General features: G+C 43.9%; 1 protein-coding gene across 8 annotated transcripts in view; it reads left to right on the top strand.

Moving 5' to 3' along the window:
• TTYH3 (tweety family member 3) overlaps positions 1-21999 on the top strand; it is a 75514-nt gene that overhangs the window by 28293 nt on the left and 25222 nt on the right. For all 8 annotated transcript variants that reach the window (XR_007379957.1, XR_007379953.1, XR_007379954.1 and 5 more), the window contains exons 2-7: positions 5590-5759; positions 12625-12736; positions 13476-13696; positions 14472-14567; positions 16422-16494; positions 16848-16923. Coding sequence is in view for 3 of the 8 variants with exons in the window: in XM_048961162.1 (XP_048817119.1) it covers positions 5590-5759; positions 12625-12736; positions 13476-13696; positions 14472-14567; positions 16422-16494; positions 16848-16923 (748 nt within the window). In the remaining 5 variants the exon portion in view is untranslated. The remainder of the gene's footprint in view (positions 1-5589; positions 5760-12624; positions 12737-13475; positions 13697-14471; positions 14568-16421; positions 16495-16847; positions 16924-21999) is intronic.

The raw sequence follows: 21999 nt of genomic DNA on the forward strand, positions 1-21999 counted from the left end.
ACTGTTTCTGAAGGGCCTTTTTGGCTTTGGCGTTGCTGACTTCTGCGAGTTGGACCAAATATAAAGGCAACATGGAAAGTCTTTAATTATGAAGTAAGAGGTCAGAATGTTAGTATGGAGGAAATGGTGATAAATTTTTAATCAACCTAGCCTTGTTCTCAGTTGTTGCCTGTACAAGAGCACTTGAGAATTTAATCTGAATTAACTGGAGGAATAAATTCAAAGCAGATTAGTTAAACCACTTTAAATGCACTAAAGTGAATTAAACTGCATTGAATTAAGGCCATTCTAGTTAAACTACAGTAAATCCCTGTGTGAACGCTCATTTGTAATTAACGTGGCTTTAGTTCACAGCTCTAATTCCAATTAACTCCAGAATGCCCTTACCTGTGCAGGTTGTTTCTCAGGACAGAGGAAAACAGCCTGTGTTTGAATAGATTTGAGCTATCTAGTCATGCTAGATGTTTCAACTGCGGATCTGTTTTAGCCTGGTGTATTGTCCTCAGGTGATTTAAAAATAAAAATAAAGAAGCATGACATAATCCTTGGCATTTTTCCTTTTTTTTCCCAGAAAGGAAAGCCAGTAGCCAAAAAAGCCAAAGGGGAAGTGTTGGCCTATATTGCTACTCCAGTGTGGACTTGCTGTTAATATATCTATCCGTAATGTTCTGCGCTTCTGTACAGCGTGCTTTCCCTGGGAGATGTCTGTATAAGGAGATAAGACAGCAGAACCTGTCCTCTGTTTCCATGGTGCTCTTCTTCTCTGCCAAGGGATCCCTAATGAAGGAGAATACATCCCAGTACCGTGGGAAAAGGCTCTTCCTCAGCACGTTTCCTGCCCAGCCTGGCTCTCCACTGTGTTGAATGCAGTAATTGGCCTGGGAAGGCCTGTTCCCCAGGCGGAGGAGATAGGGATGGTTTAGTACTGAGATCAGTAGTGGCTTCCATGTCCATCACTGCCCCCCTCCCCCCTTCCTAATTAGATTCACTGATACATGGTTGGCTGTGTTTCCCCTTCTCTAGAGGCCGTGGGATGAACCTCAGTGGACGCCACATACAACGCTTTCCATCAGAAGGGGTACGGAATGAAAGTCAAGTCTCTGGACTCACAGCAGCACATTCAGAACAAGCTGATGAGGGGTCAAAATGTGTTGCTCCTGTTGCCAGCATTACACAGAGTTTGGTTGAGTAGGACGTAATTATCTATGAGCACGTAAGCTCTTCAGGTGCCCTAAGGTCTGCAAAAAAGGAGTAGGAAGGAGTGTGGGCATGATGCTATCCTGCAGAAGTTTCTTTTCTTGCTTAAGAAGACTTCCGTCCTTCATGGAATAAATAGAGATGAGTGCTGCTTTGGCAGCAGCCCAGTTTGCTTCATTTGTTCTTCTGGGTGAACGTTTTTCTCTTCCCACACTCTTTTAACCTCTTCTGTCTGTTTTATTATCACAATCTTAAGTCACTGCATGGAAATCCAGAAGGAACGTTAGTTACAGATTGAGTGGAAAGCTTTCTTTTGGCAAATGCTAGCTTTAAGGTAGAACTATAAAAGGGTTTTCAATCTGGCAATGATTAATACAGCCCTGTTGTTGAGATGCTCAAAAGCTGTAGCTGTTGGATTTCCTATTTTGTCCTGTGGGTTGGAATTGCAAAGTTTAAGAGGAAATAATTTTTAAAGTATTGATGCAAGATTAAAAGGAAAATGGCATGATTTTTGGGAACCACCTGAGGGCTTTCAGCTTTGGTCTCAAGTTTCTTCTTGAGGTTTGAGTGGACTTTATGACTAGCAATAAAATAGCAATACTATCCAGAAATAACTATCGCCTCTTCCATGTGAATAGTTGTTCACTATGCCACGCTGCTGCTAATATAGTTCAGGTCAAGAACATGAGGTAATTGGAAGCTGGATAGGTTGAAATGAGTAAAACTTTGGTTAATACACACTGATTCAAAATAATCCATGTGCTTATTCAGGATTGACTTTCTAACCCTGTGGTGGTGCCAGGATTTATAGTGCCAAGTAACCTTTGTGGCAGGGAGAGGTGGAGATGGGAGGACTCCCTCAGCCATCACTCCTCTGTAGTCAGGTGATGAACCAGCAGCTCTTCTGGCAATGTTAGATCTTGACACTCCTGTGAGTGCGGTCCAACACTCACCTCCTGTTTTGTAGCGCTTTATCTTTATTTTGAGCTTCCCTCTATTAGGAAATGTACTCAGATGTGCCTTGTATAGTCCATTTCTGTTGTGCAGATTGATATTCCCTTTCTTGACTGCATTTGCGATGGCAATTTCTTATGTGAGGACACTTCCTGCTGGGGAGGATGTAATGGAGTATCCGTCCCTGAAGTGCAATTTCAGGGGCAGAAATTAGCCTACCAGGACCAGGAAGATGAGAGAGACATTCATGTATGTAATGATGTAGATCGCAGTTGGGAACTTGTGGTTGGAGAGAGCTGCAAACAGCTGTTTTGTGTGGACATTTATCATCCAATAGACAGGGCTGCATGTTGGTTGAATCTGACTGCAGGAACAGAAGCTGTGGTCCTGGAGGCTTTGAATTGTGCTGCACTTAAGGCCAGTCAGCATGTATGTCCTCGGGGTGCAGTATTGGCACCTGAAGGTACCCTAGTGCAGTGCGCTAGCTCCTGGCTCAATGGAGCTCATCAGTACGAGGGTGTTTCTGTGGGGGGAGCTTCTCGCCGTGCCCTGTATTTCCTACTGTGATGGTGCCTCTCTGCAAGGGAGCCTAGATGTTTTCTGCCCCTTTTGGCTTCTTATCCATATTGAAAGGGTGAATGCTATGAACCCTGGCAGCCAGTCAGAGCTGAGGAAGGCTGTTAACACTGCAGGAGGCTGCTGAGCACGTTCCTGCACAAGACCAAGAGCGTTCAGGTTTCACAGCGCCTTTCCAACCTAACAGTGCTGCTCTTGGTTACTTCCCCATGTACTTTTATTTTGAAAGAGCTTCTGAACACTTTGTCTCCTGCCATCCTGGCTGATACCACTTGGATTTACACTCATTTTCAGGGACTGCTCTGTCTCCACTTCTGCCATTAGTGTCAGCACAGTGGTAAAATGTTGCTCCTCCAAGTTGTCTTCGTTTTCCTGTAAGGGCAGTTCATGCATCATTTGCGATAAAGGTTCTGATAGTTCAGCAAATGTTCAAAGACAAATTGATGCTCTTTTGTGGCAAAAGGCCCAGTGCATAACTTTACATTTACTTGGGATAATGTGGCCTTGGATAACCGAGTCCCAGATCTAGTGTTGTAGGATAAAATGTCTGAGGGCTTATCCAACCTCAACCTCCCTTTTTAAATACTGTTATTTAATCCTGAGAAGCAGGCACAGGCATATCTGTGGTTGCAACCAGGCTTTCACTGCCAGCCAGTCTCTGGGTCTTAAACTGACTCATCAGTCAGAAAGATTAATAACTGCTCTGCTGGATGATTTCACTTGTTGTCATGGCACATATCCATTAATGGAAAACAAATATTCTCTGGAAAATGAAATGCAGATCTTGGTGCACTGGCCAGCCAAGTCCTTTTGGCTAAATGCTTACATTCAGCACACGTTAAAGCGTCTCTTCAAAGTGAGGACTTCAGGTTGCTTGGTGCATAGCAGTCTTTTTAGGTGTTTGGTTTTTTCTTCCCCCATTTGAAGGGATCTGTTCCTCCACATCTGGAGCTGCAGTGATTTTTATTTTTATTTTTTTTTTTGCTGATAAAGAGTCTGTGGGAGAAGCTTTTTGGTGAGCTCTGCTTTCCAGCAGCAGTGCCTGCTGGTGCATGCGGGAGGGCTGAGGGTGTGAGCGAAGAAGTGCAGGCATGCAGTGCAGGAAAGCTTGGCGCTACAGCAGCCTGAAGTGTTTAAAAAACAACCAATGTCCCCAAGGAGCTTTGGTACGCCGAATGTGTTGGTTAATTTAGTATTGAGTGCTTGTGCATGGCAGGCCTTCAGAAGTGGGAGAACTTTGGGTCTCTGAAGGCAGCTTCCCTCTCGAAGGCCTCTCTCTGCTCAGGAACTCGAACAGCGCGCACCATCTGGCGTAATCATGGGAAAGGGGGATTGTGCTTTTTCCCTTCCACCCCCACTTCTTTCTCTCTCTTTCTCAAAAAAAAAAAAAACCCAGGGTCAGTTCCTATAGGAGGACGGAGTTTCAGCTGTTTAGTTTGGGAAAGCTGCACCTGTAGGTGCTCTGCATCCCTGGCACGGCTGCTGAGCTTTGGGTTGGTTCCTTTGGGCTGCAAAGGCAAGCAGCACGGTACAACATGGAATATCTGTGATGCAGCAGACAGCCCTAATGAGTGTGAATCTCATTATGAATGGTTGATGGGCACTACAGCTGTAAACACTGATGTTGGCTTGGCTGGGAAGTATGTTCCAGTGTTGTGTGGCTCATGTAGCTTGCCAAGATAATAACTCAGCTGGGAGTACCTACAGAGCGAGCTGGGGGGGAAGGAAGGGAAAGAAGAACTTTTTGAAGAGGAACTTGTTACCAGTCTGGTTTAGAAGTACTCATAAACATTGTTGAGAATCTTACTGCAAGTGTGGCATTCCTAAGGAGGAAAAGAGATGCTAATTAAAAATGCCTAAACTTTTGTGTTACATTTGCTGATACAGATCTGTGCCTGCCTTTCTCATGTTAGGGCAGTGATGAAACTTGGGGCTTTAACTATACAGTTTGTTGGTGTTTGTCACCGCTGTGCAAGGTTTGCCCTCAAACTCTTCTACATGAAATAACATCCTTAATTTCATTCATTCATTCATTCACATGAGACAGGGTGACTGGATTTGGTGTTAGAACTGATTTCGCTTTTTATTCAACGAAGCAGTTTTGCATTTTGGCATTTGGGCCAGGATTTTCTGAATACAAAACAATTGGAATGGAGTTAACCACTTAAGGCTTTCCTTTCCTCCCAGGGAACATCTGAATAGAAATAGGTGTGACGGTACCTCAGCTTGTGATTACTTTGAGCTGCTGTGTCTGTAGCACCCGCATTAGTTTTACTGTATATTTGTAAGTGGATGGGTGGTAGATAGAGGGTTTAGCATTTATTCTAGGCCTATCTAGAATAGAAGAGTTGCATGGGCATTCTTTTTTTCTTTTTAATTCTATCTCATGTATAATAAATTCCACCCCCTTTCAGACCTACTCATGCACTTGGATTTCTAATGAAGAGCCCTGCATATTTATTCATGAGGATTAAAGGACTGTACAGATAGAGGCAGCTGGCTGAACTGTTTATTTATTTTTTTTTCCTCTCTCTAAATCTGCTGACCTCTGATCTGGAGCAAAGAGGAAACCATCCCTGATTGACTTTGACTGTTTGCAGACCGGGTTGGACAAAATGGCTCAGCTCCTTGTGGTTCGAAGGCAGGATGTGGTGTCACTGAGTAGAGGCAGGAGGAGGAAGTGAGGCTGCATGTCTCCTGTTTATGGCTTCTGAAAACAAAGCAGAAACCCCTACCCAACAACTGGTTTCCAGAGTCGGCCTTTAGCACTGCATCTCTGCTGAGGCCTCTGGGCTCTGCTTGCAGCCTGCACTGTGGGCAATGATGGCGGCTGTAGGTAATGATGGGTTTTGTTTCCTGCAGGCTCTGCTGCTGCTGGGTGGCATTGCGCTCTCCTGCCTGGCTCTGGACCTGCTCTTCCTCTTGTTCTACTCCTTCTGGCTCTGCTGCCGCCACCGAAAGAGCGAAGAACACTTGAATGCCGACTGCTGCTGTACAGCATGGTGTGTCATCATCGCGACCCTGGTGTGCAGGTAAGGCTGGGAGGGATGCTTCTCTTCCATGGTGCAGGACATCCTGCATGCTGTTTTCATGTGGTGTGCTTGCCTGTAGTTAGTAATTGTTGGTCATTTCTTTTTCCCCTCTGTATTTGTGTGTTTTAAAGTATTTTCTTCCACTATACCACTTGCTGAAGTGCCCAATGATTTCAGCAGCGTGAAAAGGAATAGCTAATGTCCTGTTCTTTGATTCTGTGCAAGTGGTAAATCAGAGGCACTATCTCCTTGGGGGCTTAACGCTTAAGTTGAATGGGTCCAAAGTTCAAGGAATTGTCAGGTCTAGGTGGGGTGTCCACAAAGAACGACTATGGGGAAAGTGGATTATGAAGAAAGAGGCACGGATAGTTCTTTTGGGTCTGGGGGTGTTAGTTTTTGACTGGACGTGGACATGCAGGTGGAATCTGTGTAAGGCATTGCTGCATTTCATCTACAGCAACGTGCAGTGGTTGTTGGTGATGCTGCCAGTGTCAGCAGTGCTTCATGTTGTGACTGAACAACGGGAACTTTTGGAAGTGAGGTGAAAAGAGGTTGCTGAAAACAGGAGAGTTAAGGAGCTAGTGGAGAGCACGCGCGGAAGACGTTAGAAGAGAGTTTGTTTGACACTCTGGTTTTTGGTCAACAAAGATGTAGTTCCCATCTCCCAGAAAGACAATGGTGGGACATCTGAAAGCGGGAACATGCATGCAAATGTCAGGAAAGAACTTTGGATTTAATTTATTTGGACTTGAGTAGGGTGAGTTCTCTGGGATCCATGGACATTTGCACTGAGTGCTGAGGTTTGGAGTGGTTTTCTTGTTGTTTTTTTTTGTTTTGCTGATTCCAAGCATCAGCTGCTCTTACCCAAGGTTTCAGGTGGTCTGATTTTCCCCTTTGCATAAAGGAGATAACAATGATAAGCTTGCTTTTTTGTCATCTCATGGCTCACTATAATTGCTAATAGATCACGTTCTAGACCCACCTTTATGGAAGCAAGCATGTTCCTTGAAGGCCATGCTTAGCTTTTTGAGGGCTACTAATGGACTTCTCTATTTACTCTTTCAAGGTATATTTGAGAGACTAGAAAACCCCTGTCATACTGGAACAGAGCATTGATATCACTGTGTTGTGAGTTTAGCAAGCTGTGGATGGATTTGCCTATAAAGTCCAGGGCTCAGTGATTTGGAGACCTCATGCATTAACAAATAATGCTGCCTTTGCACGGAGCTCATTCTCCTGTGCTCTGCTGACTGCAAGAAAGTGCCTGGAATAGAAAGACAAACTAGAGAACAAGTCATAAAGAAGAAATCTCAACTTCAGTCACCTTTATTTTTAGTGATCTCAAGAGCTTCAACTGCATCCATTCCAATCCACTGAAAGCTCTGTGGTTCTAACCCTTTCTTACTCTAGCTCTATAGCTATAGATTTTATAGCTCTAACTGATGCTATTTATAGTGGTGTTGCTGTTACAGGCACTTGTTAGCTATTGTTATGCAGCATTTGTGTCCAAGACAGCTGCTGCAGTGTGGTAGTTCTGTTTGTTTTTCATTGTAGGCAAGGTTGAAAAGGAGGAATTCTGCATATCTCCCAGATTTGTGCGTGGGACAATTTAAAGTTGGAAGGTTGGCATTTAAATTCTGGTGAGACTGATGCGATTCCCAGTCATGGCCGCAAGCTGGGAAGCATTTTAGGCTCGCTTTAAATCTAACCAATTGGTTTACATCCTTGGTGTACTGTTTGTTTTAGCAAGTATTAAATCCAGGAGTATCCTAAAAATTAAGATTCTACTGGAATCTGTGGTGATATTGCATGAATACTTGTTTTAGTCCATTTTGTTTTATAAAAGTTCCCCACTGACGTTGGTTTGTTTTGTGATAGCAGGGTAATGCCACCTGTGGGAGCTAAAAGTGCTGCCTGAGTGCTGCTGCTCTCCTGTGGGACTGAGCTCTGTGTTCTGCCCCTCTCCCAGCAGCTGGACATGACAGTGCTCTTGAACTGATGACTTTGGGCTGTCTGCACTCAGTGTCTGTCTGGGGTGCAAAAACAGCTCCCAACAAGCATGGAATCTATTCTGTGCTAGTGGGAAGTCCCAGTTAAATACCAAGAGTCAAAGATCAGCCAACTGGACATATCCTGTCCTGGCTGTGCATGACACACAGCAGAGCTGCCTAACCAGCAGATGCTGTGACGTTCCAGTGAGTGGGAATAAGGCTCTCCTGAACACCTGTCTGTGGCAGCAGGCTGACCTGGGAGGCAGCTTGTATGGCTGTTTGCAAGTGAACAAAGGTAGCTTGGATGCTCAAGCAGTCGGAGGATCCAGGCAGGCTGGTCTGTTCAAGTTCCATGAAGTGGATTGTTGGCTTCCTAGCTGAAAACTAGTTAACTCTGTTTGAGCCCAGCCATGCCTAATACATGCTTATCTAAGTTGTGGGTGATCCCTGAGGGCTGTTTGTGAATCCTTCTGAATACTGCATCACTGTGCATCACCGTTTTCTAATGACTCTCTATTTCCTGCTGAGCAAAGGGGGGAATGCTGAGCCAGCAGGAAGACAGAACTAGTTAACTGGAGTTCTGCAGCAAACTGTCTCCCTAGTGAGTCTTCCCAATTGCTTGAACCACAAAGCTGCAGGATGGACTTGCCTAGATTATTCCTTGAGAACTGAGTTCATTTCTAGTCCTTAGTAATTTCCATCAGCTTCTGTGTATGGGGAGTTGTCATCTCATATAAATCATCTCATCCTCAAGTACCTGTAGGTCACAGTAATGCTCCCAGAAGGAAGCTCTGCTCTGAAGGCAGGTAGGAAGCTTCCTGGAGAGAATACCTAAAAGAAATGGGTACAAATAGGTGGCAAAATCTTGCTTTCTCAAGTGCCAGTAATAGCACTTTCCCTTGGTGCTAAAGTGCAAGGTGGTAATTAGACAGACAAATTAACATTCCTCCTGAGAACATGAAGTCTAAAAAGGGCTCTCCTTATGAAGTTCCTGTAATTAAAGCTGACTTGGTGTAGTTAGATTATTCATTTCTAAGGATGTGATATGAATGGCTAGTGCTCATCTTCTCAGACTGGTGATTGAACATCCACAGGGGTTTTCTCTGTGTGCAGCGTGTGTTACGACTGGAAGATCTCTACAGCAGCAGGCACGAATATGTTCTCCCTGTCAGATTAATGCTCTGCTGTTCATATATACCTTTTGTAATCCATAAAACATTTTTTTTGTGGGTGACATTGCAAAGTAATTTGGAATTGCAGTTGATTTCTTTTTCTTGTCTCTTTATTATGGCATGTCCTAAGCTCACACAACTCTTGCATGCAAATAATAGGAAGGCTGTGTCCTCAGGGAAATTCTGCTGTGAGCTTTTCAGGAAAAGAGAGGGAAATGCTTGGGTTTTTTTTCTGCAGACTTGAATTTCTTGGGCCTTGCTGTAAAGCAGTACTGAAGTGCTGCAACATGCAGTAATTGAAATCATACTGTTGTCTCTGTATGAATTAAAGTCACAGCCTGCTGCTGTTCTCTCTCATCACTTAACCCTTTAAAGAACTGTTACAGTGCATAGGCAATAGGAATGAGAGTGTTCATCTCAGAAATGCACATTGTTCTCATATTAATGTGTACAGGTTTCCTAAAACTTAGTGAAATGAGCAAGCCAAGCAGCAGGAGCTATTCATTAAATGACCCATTAAAAGCTTGGTGGATGGATTTTCAGATTCTTATTTAAAAGACACTGTTGAGAAGGAAGGCAGAGAGAGGTAGGGGTGCTGGAAGGAGCATGGGACTGACTCAAGTCTGGGAGGAAGAACTGGGGGTGGGATGGTGAAGAATGGGGAGGTGATGTGCGTGCTGGGGAGATGAGTGCAACAGGAACGGCAATAGCAGCAGCAGAGGTGACTTTCTTATGCAAGTGTTGAAAATGTGTTGGAGTCGTATCATCTGGAGGGTGCTAGGGTGGAAAAAAAGCTTTGTCATTCAGGATTGTTGGTCTCGTATCCAAGCTGCATGACAGAAATGCAGGCATTGGGCGATGATTTTGTCATGTGAATGGTATCTGCTATAGCTGAGGCTGCAGAACCTTCCAGGGTTTGTGTATGGAAACACGTGATCTGTCTTGGCCTCAAGGGCTTATGCTGTTGGGTCACAATAAGTATATCTGTTTTTACTTTAAAAGACTGAGCTCCGATGAAAGAGAGCCCCTGTTTCTTTTTAATCAAATAAAAATATAGTTAAAAACGAGTGCAAATCCTTAAATCTGCTTTAAACAATAGTAGCTTTTACCTGTGTGTGTGTGTAGGCAGGGATTTGAAACAACTGTTGGATGTAGGTGAGGCCAGATACTTACAGAAAGCTAAATAGCAGCAGTTCTCCCATTGCCTGGCTTTTCCTAGCACAGTGTGAGGGCAGAGCTGGCTTTTGCTGGGCTGTAATGTGGTAATTAATCTTGCATGTAGACTCAAGTGAACATATCACATGCGTGTCCAGGGGAATTTGTTACTTGAATTAAACGCCTTTTATCCCCAATTCCTGTTGCTGTCTTGCTGCCTTATAGGAGTCATGCCTGTGACTAGCTGGCTGTGGGCGGCTGAAGTTGGTAACGCAGGGCTGGGCAGAAAGCCTGTGAGGATGGCTGCTGGGCAGCACTGCCTCTGCTTTGGCAGAGTCTCCAGTCAGTTCCTGTGATGGTAGCACTGCATGCTGAGCACATTTGACCACACTGGCTGAGGTACCTACCTGTATCATGGTGTTATGGGCAAAATGACTGCAGCGTGCTGCTTCTGAGCCTCTTCCACCAAACTGTGCTGCTGTGCTGGAATACCAAGAGCCGAGGAGCGGGGTTCAGCCTGTGCTGAAAGAATAGCATTCTAGTAACTGGAACAGGATGAATAAGATTGCTTACAATTTAAAGGGTCTGAATCTGCATATTCAGTGTCAGGAATGTCCCAAGTTTTGTTTGGTTGTAAAAGCAGCTGCTAAAGTTTTGTGCTGCTCTGGACAGCAGATTTGTCTGAGTTTGTTGGCTCTGATACAAAGCTAGGGAAATTCAAGTTACAAGTTTGTAATCGCAGTGATGAGGTGCTGAGTTGCCTTATCCTAAACATGGACATATTTCAGAATCTACATTATTTTTCAGCAGACAGGGAGTGTTGGTTTCTTTTTTTTGTTGTTGTTGTTTTTGTTTTCTTAATCCCCATCACCTGCAATATAAAGTTGCCACCAGGGAGCAGGGCGGAAAACTTTTCTCTTTCATTATTGGCATCATTGGCATTATGAAAATATTTGAGGGAAGGTGTTTGTGAAGAAAGACTCCATTCTTGTATTAACACCAAATATTAAGGGGGGGGGAAACGAGGCATGGGCGGGAAAGCTGGGTGCTGTGTTCCTGCAGGAGAGGAGTGACAGCTGAAGCAGTGGTTTGGACTGCAGGCTGTGTGTTCCAGAGCAAAGCTAGGCAAGTGACTGTCAGCCAGGCAGAGCCCACCCTGGACTGTGTGGGTGCATTTCCCATCTGGATGGTGGTGGTGCTGGTGACCCTTCCTGTCAAAATAAAGGCACTGTGCTTACCCTGAAAGCTGTTGTCTCACTTGCTTCCTTCTTCTTGTTTATCTCCTTCAAACCAGCCCTGTGAGTGCTGTGCCATAACACAAACTTGTTGTGAAGAAACTGTTTAATCCAGGAAATCTTTAATTTATACAAAACAGCAGCAACAAAAAACCACAACACAAAACCTGTCCTCCACCCTCCGCACCACCACTGCCTTCCTTTCTTGTAGCCCAATCTTAGTGTCTTGAGAACCATCCCAGAAAAGAATCTGAATATTCTGAAGCCAAATGTGAGATAAGAACAGGAAATTGGTGCCGTGATTGACTTAGCCCTGAGTTTAGTTGTATGATCCCTTCACGAGTTCTTTCTTTCTCTGTTATTAAGGGGCAAAAAAGGGCTTGGGGAATGGTGAGTTCCTGCAGTGATGCCTTAATAAAAAGGTATTGCTGACTTGCCTGGTTGTAACTCATCCACAGGATCTTCTTCCTGTAAGTGAGGTTTAAGCTAATATGGTTTACTCCATAATTAGGGTGGACTAATGTGTGTGGACAGTTACAGCAAATCAGCTGATAGGTGGTAATTTGCTAAACAGCTGGAGTTGAATTGTCCACGAGCTTGAAATTCACTTGCTGAAAAATAAATAAGCTTTTTGGCCAAGTAAGTTATTAAGCTTTGCTTCCCAATTATATAAATCAATACAATACAAATGCTTCTGATGGGAAGATAAATTAAGAAATAAGTCTGAACATCTACTGTCAGGCTGTGGAAAAGACACAGAAAATGGATCTCGAAGATCCACCATTGTGGACAAGTAGTTACTGCAAGCTCTATATGTTCTTCCCTTAAAAATATAATGAAATAATCTGTATTTCATGTCCTGAGAAGGCTTGGGTTTGGTGGCATAGCAATGGTAGCACCCATTTCTCTTGCAGGAGCCACTGAAGGGCACCTTGACTAGCTGGATTTCTACTTGCCCATGTTTAGGGCTGGGCTCTCTAATGGTTCTTTAACAGATTGACCACAAATAAAATGTACTTACTGAGAAGGGGTGGTTTGTCACATGTGCTGTATAGGCAGTTATTGGCTGCATGGTAAGTGCACACAGATATTTACAGGGGATTTTTTTGTATGTGGTCGCTGGGGAGCGTGACTGCCTCCAGCTGCTCTTTGTGGAGGCACAAAGAGGGGATGCAGCATCCCCTTCTGTCAAAGTCTCTGATGTGACTATGCAAGAACTAATGTGATTTACCTGGTAGAGGTAAGCAGCGTGTTACATTGCTGCCCTTTAGCTTGAACTGTACCCTGTCTTGCATTTTTTTTTCCTCTGCAGTGCTGGAATTGCTGTTGGCTTCTATGGGAATGGAGAGACAAGTGATGGCATCCACAGGCTGACGTACTCCCTACGCCATGCAAACCGCACTGTGGCAGGTGTCCAGGACCGGGTGAGCACGAAAGCAAATGGGTAGTGTGGGAATGGGCAGCCTCAGCACTTCTCTTGAGTCTGGCTATGCGTGTATCTCTGCCTTGTTTTTTTTTGCTAGCTTCTGAGCTTAGAGATGTGCTAAAATTTCCATTAATGGAGCGATGCTTTCTTCAGCTCTTCTAAAAATATCAAAGCAAACACAGCTCGTTAAATGAAGTCTTCTCTTTGCGATTGCGCCTGTTTTAAAAACAGCTTCTGATCAGCTCTATTCCATGGACGTGGAGGCAGGCCAAGGCAGACAAGTCTGTTAGCAAAAAGGATCACTTGAGCACAATTGGTTGTTCCTGTGTTACATCAAACGTCATTAGCTCTTTCTGCAACCTTGATGGCTACTAACCTCTTAACCTCATGGCATGGTAACCTTCAACAGATGTCCTTCTGCTAGACTTGATTGCAGTCATTTTTAACCTGTTTTAGGAGTAAGGTGAATGTCTCGTTTGAGGGGAAAAAAAAAATGTATTCCCAGCCTTAGTGGCTGTGTTCTGGGTTTGTGTAGTTCTGCTGTTTATCTTGATATGGAAAATAGCATTTAAACTACATTACAACAGAGGTATAGAACTATTTGCTTATGGGTGGGGTTTGAAGGGTAAGCGGTCTGAGCCTCTTCAAACAGAATAACTGGAATCTGTCCATAATTTGCTAATAAGGATGAATTCTCTTTTACTTCCTTCTCATCCTTTCCCTTTGCCATACTACAGGTGCTAGATACCACAGTGGCCCTGAACCAAACAGCAGAGCCAAACCTGCTCATCCTGGAGGAGATGTTTGCAAAGCAGACAGACCACTTGCATGTTATCCAGAAACTGCAAAGTCTCTTGGATGATTTGGTCAGGCAAGCAACTGAGATCCCCTTCTGGAAGAATGAAGAGCTGTCTCTGGAGGAGCTGGCAATTCAGATTGACCTCTATGACTGGTACAGGTGTGCAGCACCCTGTTAGTATAGTGATTGTGGCATTTGTTTTGCAACAATGATGTGTTGTGTCTGTTCTGTGGGGCTGAGCCAAAGGCTGTTTATTACTGTAGGTGCTCTTGGCTCACTCAGCTGACTTCATTATACAGCAAAACTGCATTCAGTTTAAATCAAAATACATGACAGCAACTTTTTTCTTAAGAGTGTTGATTACTAGCTGAAGGGAAACATATTTTCAATGTAAAAGATTGGTTGCTTGTGCCCTAATACAAGGAGAGAAGTTGTATGGCACATTAACTTGAATAAAGTAGGAATGTAGACTTGTTCCACGTGTTAACATCACACACTATCGTTTCTTTTTATTAAAGTTATTGAATAAAAGATAACACCAACTGTATTTCGCAAAAGGAAACCTTTATCCACACATTTGAATCAACTGAAGCGTTTCTAACAAACATGTAGTAAGTTCAGGAAGCTGCAGTGCTCCTTCTTTACCTGATGGTGTCCAGCAGCATGTGGCTTTTGTACTAGAGTAAGGTTAGTGGTCTCACTTCTCAATAACTGTATGCTAATCATGTTGTTTAAATGCATTTGCCTCCCTGGACTCCTGGCACAGCAAATAGCCAGTGACCTCTGAAAATTAATAATTAGCAGCGGCTTTTCAAAGAAAACAAGGGCTGAGTTTGTTTTCTTGTTGTTTTTCCCTATGAGAAATTCAGACTACTTGAACTGTCCCTTTCATACATCAGTTTTCCTTTGCTGACTGTGTTTTTATTTGCTGCAGGTGGCTCGGGTACCTGGGCCTGCTCCTGTTCCATGTTCTGATATGTTTGTTGGTGCTCTTTGGGCTCATCAGAAACTCCAGGGCCATTCTTATGGGGTAAGTTCTGGCTCAAGGACAGCACGTAAGGAATGCAAGTGCCTGCTAGTTTAAACCTCTAGTCTGTTGTCAATTGATTTCAAGGACTTCTGAGGCTGAACAGTTTAAATCTGCCTCTTAATGCAGAGTACCTTTGTAGAGCATTGCTCTGTGGTTTGAAATAGGGCTACATGTGAGAGATGTTCACAGGAAGGAGCTGTACAGCTCTATGATACTGTTCTGCCTGTTTTCACATCAAAAGCAACCAACTCATCTGGACAGCAGCATGCCTTCTGCTGAGCAGCACTGGTAGCCTCTGTTTGCTTGGGAGTCAGCTGGGAAATAGTAATGTGAACATCCTCCCTTAGATTTACAGGCTGTGGAAGTCTTCTTTAATTCTCTATAGTGGTGAAGATGTTTGCTAATGGATGATAAGCACTGCCTGTGTTTGCACAGCTTAGTAGCATGCCTTTTGTGTCACAATCTGATCCTCTTTACCTTTGGTTGTCACACCTGAAGAGACTTTACAGAGAACACGCAATGGTTTGTACAGTTGTAAGAAGTCTTGTTGCTATGTTACTGCAATATTAATGTGTATCTATTTCTACAAAGCACTGCAAATGCTGCCACGCTCAAGCCCCATTACAAGAAAAAAATGATCCTCTCCCCGTGTTGCAGCTTGGTTTAGTTTGGCATGTTTGGCAAATATACCAGTGTCATAAACACAATGAGAGTTTGACAGCTGACATAGCCAAGATTTTGTCCTGGTGTGTGATGGTACCATTAATAATTGAAATGCATATTCAGATTTATTATTTGCCAGATGACTTCATACCTGGCAGGTGATGCAGACAAAGGTCCAAGTGTATGCACAGATGGTAAACCCAGAGTTGAAATTAGAAACTCATTCCCTCTTGCCAGAAGTTTGTATTAAGGCATTTCCCCAAGGGAGGACATGGCATAGAGAAGCAAGTGTGTCAGAGCCAAGCAAGATGGTGAAATGCCAGTTTTAGATCTTTGAGCCAAGCAATCAGCTACTGACCCAGTCATCTTCATTTAAAGGAAAATAAAAACTGTGTCACGTTGAACAGGTAACTGTGCTTAGCTAAAGGCACCAAGCAGTGCTGTCCTTATGTAGCAGGCCACTTTGCTCTGGAGTGCTCCACAGGATCTGCTAGGCTCTGTGGCTGTTGTAAAGGTGAATCCCCATTCTGTGCCTGGCTCTCTCCCTGGGCTGTGTGGGGTACTTGGGTGGTGTTCAGGTGCTCACAGCTTGACACCAAAGTCCAACACAGGCCAAGTATTCCCTCCATTATCTATAGACAATACAGTGCTTACAGCCTTCCTCTAGAAACAGAAGGAATTTGCACAATTCTCAGTCACTGCATTTTCATGGGTTGTTTGTTAGTTTGCTGTGATGTGTGCTTTTGGTGTTCCCTTTTTTCTTTTTATGCAGATATATGGGGCTGTTGTTCTCTGAATATCTTTCCCATGTGGAAAGTCATGTCCACAGTCAGAATAGCCCAAGTGACAGGAATGAAGTCATTCTTCTGCCAATCTGCCATTCCCTGGACTGCCTCTGTGCCTTTGACTTCCTTGCTTGGAGCTGACCAAAGACTTTTCTTCTAGCTTAGTCTTCCTCTTGCTGAGGCCCCTGGGCCAAGAAGCAATGGAACCATAAACTGGACATTAACTTTTCTGGTTGCTGCTGTCTGCAGCACATAAAATGGAGTGGTTTATCTGAAGATGCGATGACTGTTAATTTCTTGAGTTTGGTAATTACTTTGGATTGCAGATAATGCATCTTGTGATGGGATCTGGTTAGCTTGAGATGAGAGTTTCTACATCTGCCACCTGTCTGTCTGTCTCCTACAGGGTATGCTTGCTTGGGGTGTTTGCCCTGATTGTCAGCTGGGGGTCCTTGGGTCTGGAGCTGGCTGTTGCTGTGGTAAGTGGCTCTGGTTCAATTCCCATTCACCTCTTGCTGCAGGTTTATCAGACACAAGATTAAGCAGCCATTAGTACATGTTATGCACTGTTTTATTGTGTGTCTTGTTCTAGGTAGCTGTCCTAGTAACTTGATCTGTGAGAGTTACACAGCTCCTCAGTGATGGGGTGCAGTGTCTTGTACTCCAGCACTGCTGAGGCTGCCTAAAGCTGTACTAGTGGGAATGACAGTGAGGCTTCAGCACCTGAAACCTCCCTGCAGTGGAAGATTCCCTGATGTTAACCTGGCTCAACTGCTATTTTATATTGGTGTTCTTTGATGTTCCTTTTCCCTTTTGCCCTGCCTCTTTCTAGGGCTCCAGTGACTTCTGTATTAACCCGGATGCTTACATCTCCAAAGTGGTTGAGGAGAACGCAGTGCTTAGTGCTGGTAAGTCTTGGGGCTGGCTTTGGCACAGGTGCTGTGGCTCTGCTGCCACATAGGAGTGTGGCAATGGCTGAGAACTTGTGGCTGTACCCAGCTCCCAGCAGCCTGCTGTGGGAAAAACAGTTGTGTGGAGCTTTGGAAAACCCGCGTTCTTTCAAAAAATGCTTTTATACACCAGTCAGACGTGTATGCATACATCCTTTTATCATCATTAATAATAATAATAGTAATTTTTCTGTCAGAAGATTCTTTCTTTCTGGCCCTCAGGCAAAAATAACTGATAAGGTGGATGAGCAGATGTCCCTGGTTTATTTAAATTGAGTGCCCTGGGTCTTTTTTTCTCCTCTTCTAAGCAATGGAACTGTGGCAATATCAGTTTGTAGTTTGAGTTGTCATTTTTTTTAGGTTTCCTTTTGTCTGTATTCCAGCATCTAATATATTTATTTTCTATATTTGTCATTAATAAATACATGTATCAATTTTTCTCTTCGTGGTGTTTATAAATAGGAGTCTTTTGAAAGCTAATTTAAAGAATAAATGAACAGAATCAGAAGGAAAGAAATATGAATTTCCCTTTCATTGTAAATGCAGTATTTGGATTGCTTTGTTTACCCCGTTCCACTTAAAGCCAAATGCCTGCATCACAGCAGCATTCAACTGAAGCACTGATGGATGGATTCTGTATTTGTCACTCCTAATTTAGGCTGAAGTGGTTGGTGAGATGAGGGGTGCCTCCAATCTGGGCCTTAGGGGCAAAAGTGATATTCAGAATTGTGGCTTAACACAAACATTGTTGAGTGCTCACCAGCAGAGATAATACTAAAAAGGAAAAGTACTTTGCAGGACTGAGTTTGCTTCTTGGCTAACAAAGTTGCCTTCTCTCCTACCCTATTTTCTCCCTGATGGACCCTGTATGTATTTCTGATGGTAAAACACAAATAAGCTGTGACCCTGATTTGTGTCACATGTAAGCCACGTTCTTTACTGGTTCTCATTTGCTTGGAACGTGAACATCCTTGCCTTTCATACTGAAAGTCTGGTGTTACTGCCGTGCACTTGGCCAAGTGCTGTGTAACTGATAGGGAATTAGGTATGTGGCTATGGCTGAGGATGCAGGGACTCGAAGCCATCAGAAATATTGATGTCTGGAGGCAAAATGTATTATGAAAGAATACATACATGCAGGTTGGTAGTATCACCCAGCAGATTATTCTTAGAGTGCTTTATTTATTGATTCTTTGGAAGGGAAAGGGGAGAGCCTGGCAGCTCACTACAGAAGAGTCTTTGTAACAAAGAAATTCAGAGCAGAGAGTGAAATGTTTAATGCGTTGTGTGAAGTGAAAATCCTTCCTTTGTTACAAGAGTGGCTTCAGGTAGCAGCTAGTCTCCTTTTAGGTCTAGAAGGCAAACAGGCCATGGAGGCCAGAGGAAAATACCAGACACTGGTGGCAGTCATGCTGTGCTAACTCGATAATCCAAAACTGTGTGTAGTAACAACGTGGTTGACCCTAAGTTCCAAGGAGGAACACCCCTCCTTGCTCCTTTTCCATTTCTTTTGCCCTTATCAGCTTGGCTCCAGCATTTTTTTGCTCATCGGTACCATTCCCATGGGGTTCCTGTGGATCTGGCATCCCCATCCCTCCTGCTTCCCCCAGCAGGGTCAGTCACCTCCCAGAGTGAAAGAAGGCTCTGTTCCAGCAGCACCACCAGCTGTAGCAGTTGCTAAGGCTCCATAAATAACAGCGAATGGGGCTGAGCAAGATGCTGAGGAGGAGGAAGAGCAGGTGCTGTCATTGGCCTGAGCTGGAAGGGTGGCTTCTTCGAGGGCTGCCAGCACATCAGCTCACTGCTGCTAGGAACCATTCAGCATTCACAAGCACCTTTCCTTGTTTTTTCGGAAGGAAATTGGTCTTCCTTCTGAGCCTGCCATAGCACTGGGCAGCTGGTGGGGAGGTGATCACATATTCTGCCTTCCCATGTGAGTTTTTACTGTTCTTATGATCAGGAAGCTATGGAAATAACTCTTGGTCCCCCATGTTGTGGAACATCCTGTGCACCTGAGCAGGAAGAAGGGCCACAATGCAGGGACTGTTGTGTGGAACTGTTTAGAGACACTCTAACTTCAACAGTGGCTCTTCTAATAGCGTTAAAAGATGCCAGCATTTACTTTAAGCTTCTCATACACTTGGCTGTAGACTGTGGCAACTGCTTTGTCATCAGTTGAGCTCTGTCTACAGGAGGGACAAGTTTGAGGATGCAGGATCAGCAGCTGAGAGCCAGAAGCAGCCCTGTTCTCCTAGGGGAAGCTGCCCTGCTGGAAGGATCCCAGCTCCAGTGCTCAGACTTGTCACACACTCTCATTTGTTGCAGTATGGATGGATGAGGCAGAAATGTTTGCGCTGTTCCACTTAGTTTCACCAGAGTGCAACCTATTGTGAATTTTTCAGTTCAGAAAACAGATTGCTTAAAAAAAAAAAAAAAAAAGCATTAGTTGAAGGAGAGACTCAAATAGTTCATGGAAGAAAAATCTGTTGAGAGTTGCTGTACAGGCAGAAACCACATTTAGCTTGGGAATCACATAGCTGAAATGGTGCTGGTATGAGATACTGGGTTGGGTGCTGTCATCTGCTTTTAAGGACACTTAAGAACCAGCAAGTAACCTTAAATGTGAACCAACCACTAGCTTTACAGTGCTGGGTCAGTGTTTCCCTTTAATAATTCTGTTAGTTGTTGATTTTAGACATGTTGTCTTATAATATTCCCAGTCTTATACTCTGGCATTCAGACTAGAGGTGAACAATGCAGGTTTCTGTATTTACAATGCTTTTTTGCTGTTGGTTGTATCTTTTTTTCCCCATAAGAATAGCAGCATTGGATACTAGGCAACTAGTATGTTAACGTTTGTATATTAATTGCTATTTGCAAATCTAGATAGAATTAATGGAGCTGAGCATAATCTGATTAAGTGCATCATTATTGTTGTCATGTTTTTTTAGCTGGTGAGGAGATGTCCTTGTTTTGTAGAGAAAATGTGCTGCATTAAAAAAAAGAAAGCCTTAACACAGGTTTCCTAGAGGAGAAGTTTAAATCATTTTGCAGAAGAGGATGGATGATGTGTGTGCCTAACATGCCCAGTATTCATTAATTGAGATAAAGCCAATGGAGTTGAACAGTGGCTGTATAATCAGCTCCTGCTGCTAGCAAAAAGACTTGGTGCAGCCAAGATGTTTATTTTCAAAGCAGGAGGCCATCTTCTAGCCTCGTCGTTTTTTCATTGATGTTATGTTATTATTAGATGACTTACTGAATAAAATTAAATAAGAAGGCAGTCTGTCTAAACAACAGGAAGAGCTTTTTCCAGATTCTCTTACTGGAAATCTTCACTGTGAAGAGATGCTTCCGCTGAAGGAGCTGCAAACCTCCTGGGATAGATAATGGAATCTTTCAGCTCCAGCCCAGCCGAGTTTGTCAAACTGGATGCTGCAACTTGGCTGTTCAGATAAAAACAGCAAGCACTCTTAACCCCCATAGGCTCCTAATTGGCCTCTTGCTCTTTACTCTGATCTTAAAAGCCCAGTGCTGAATGAACCGGGGAACTGACATCACCACCACCTTTTCCCATCTAAGGCTGGGACAAAACCCCATGTGGGGGATGTGGTGGCTGTGCTGTTACTGCTTGGGCTGTGTGGGCACAGCAGAAAAGGGCTTGTCCAAAGAAACATTCTCGAGACTCGTTCTGTCCTGATATGGGTGGTCAGAAGCTGTGTTTTCCTACGTTGTTTCATCGGGTTCCTGATGAGCAGAAAGCTTTGTGTGGAGGGCAGTTGGGATGGCTATGAGCTCTTTCATGAAAACTCATGATGACATCAGTCTGCTCTCACCAGTACCAGCAGTGTATCTAAGAGAAACATAGCTTCGCCTTAGGGAGAAGACTAACCTAGCAGGCAAGAAAATCAAGTCAGAAGAGTCTTCTTCCTCTTAGACATCTTAGGCAATATAGTTCAGCTGTCTCTGCTGGTTAAACATACAGAGGCACTCTCACTGGGCGCATGTATAAAAATCAGGCTGCATAGAGGACGCTCGAATAGTGGGGAAAAACTGTTCAAGGTTTAGGCTTTGCTTTGTAAGCTATGATGTATTTTTTTTCCTCCTGCTTGCTCTTTAACATACAGACCTCCTTGCTGCCTTCTGGCAGGTGCATAATGCCATTTTCACATTTCTGCTGAGCTTTGAAATGAAGAGTAAGTCTCCATGGTTGCAGAAGCAACGAGTAGATTCCAGCAGATGAAGCATCTTCAGTAGGCAGTTATACTTTCCTTTCGAGGAAAAACAGATTCTGTGGAGATGAAGTATTTTAGATAGTTCCCTTCCTTGCCTTTTGTTCCTACAATGCATGTGTACTGTGAGAGTGGGTCAGGAGGACTTCCAGCAGCAGGCTATGCGGTTGCATCAAGGCAGCTTCAGCGTCTGTTGTAGATTTAAAGCAGTTTAAAGCTGTTCATCTATCAGCACACTGTGTTCAGTGCAGGGGAAAGCTGCTCCTGCTGGCTGTGCCATTTTGGAAAGCACATTTCTGTACAGAATGCCACACTAGTCTGCAGTATTGGTGTTACTGCAGTGTAGCAGTTGTTGATTTTTGTCTTCCAGAGTAAAGGATGCACTTATTTCGCTGTTCTGCTTTACTTCACTTGTAGCCACCAGTCCTTGAGCCTGGGCTCACAAATTGCAAACTGTGATTATACTGGGAACTGTCATAGTGATCTGCACTCTCAGGGCAATCCAGAAGGCCCCAAAGAAACCTTTCTGGAGCCATGTATAATAGTAGGTCATGCAACTTAATGCACTTATACAGATGATGTGGAATTGATACCCCTGTGGGTGCCTATGTGCAATTTCTGGTAGTCTGTTGATGTAAAATAAAGAAGTGCCAACATCAGAGCTGTGTGTGACACTGCAGGGTGCTGTTGCTGTGCTTTTCTCAAAGCACAGGGGCACTTTAACCATTTCTCCTCCACCACTGGGGGGTGACTCAGCATCAGAGGAGCAATCCTTTCCTTGGTGCAGTGCTTGCACGCAGCG

The sequence above is a fragment of the Lagopus muta genome, chromosome 15, assembly GCF_023343835.1.
Source record: "Lagopus muta isolate bLagMut1 chromosome 15, bLagMut1 primary, whole genome shotgun sequence".
Classification (NCBI taxonomy): domain Eukaryota; kingdom Metazoa; phylum Chordata; class Aves; order Galliformes; family Phasianidae; genus Lagopus; species Lagopus muta.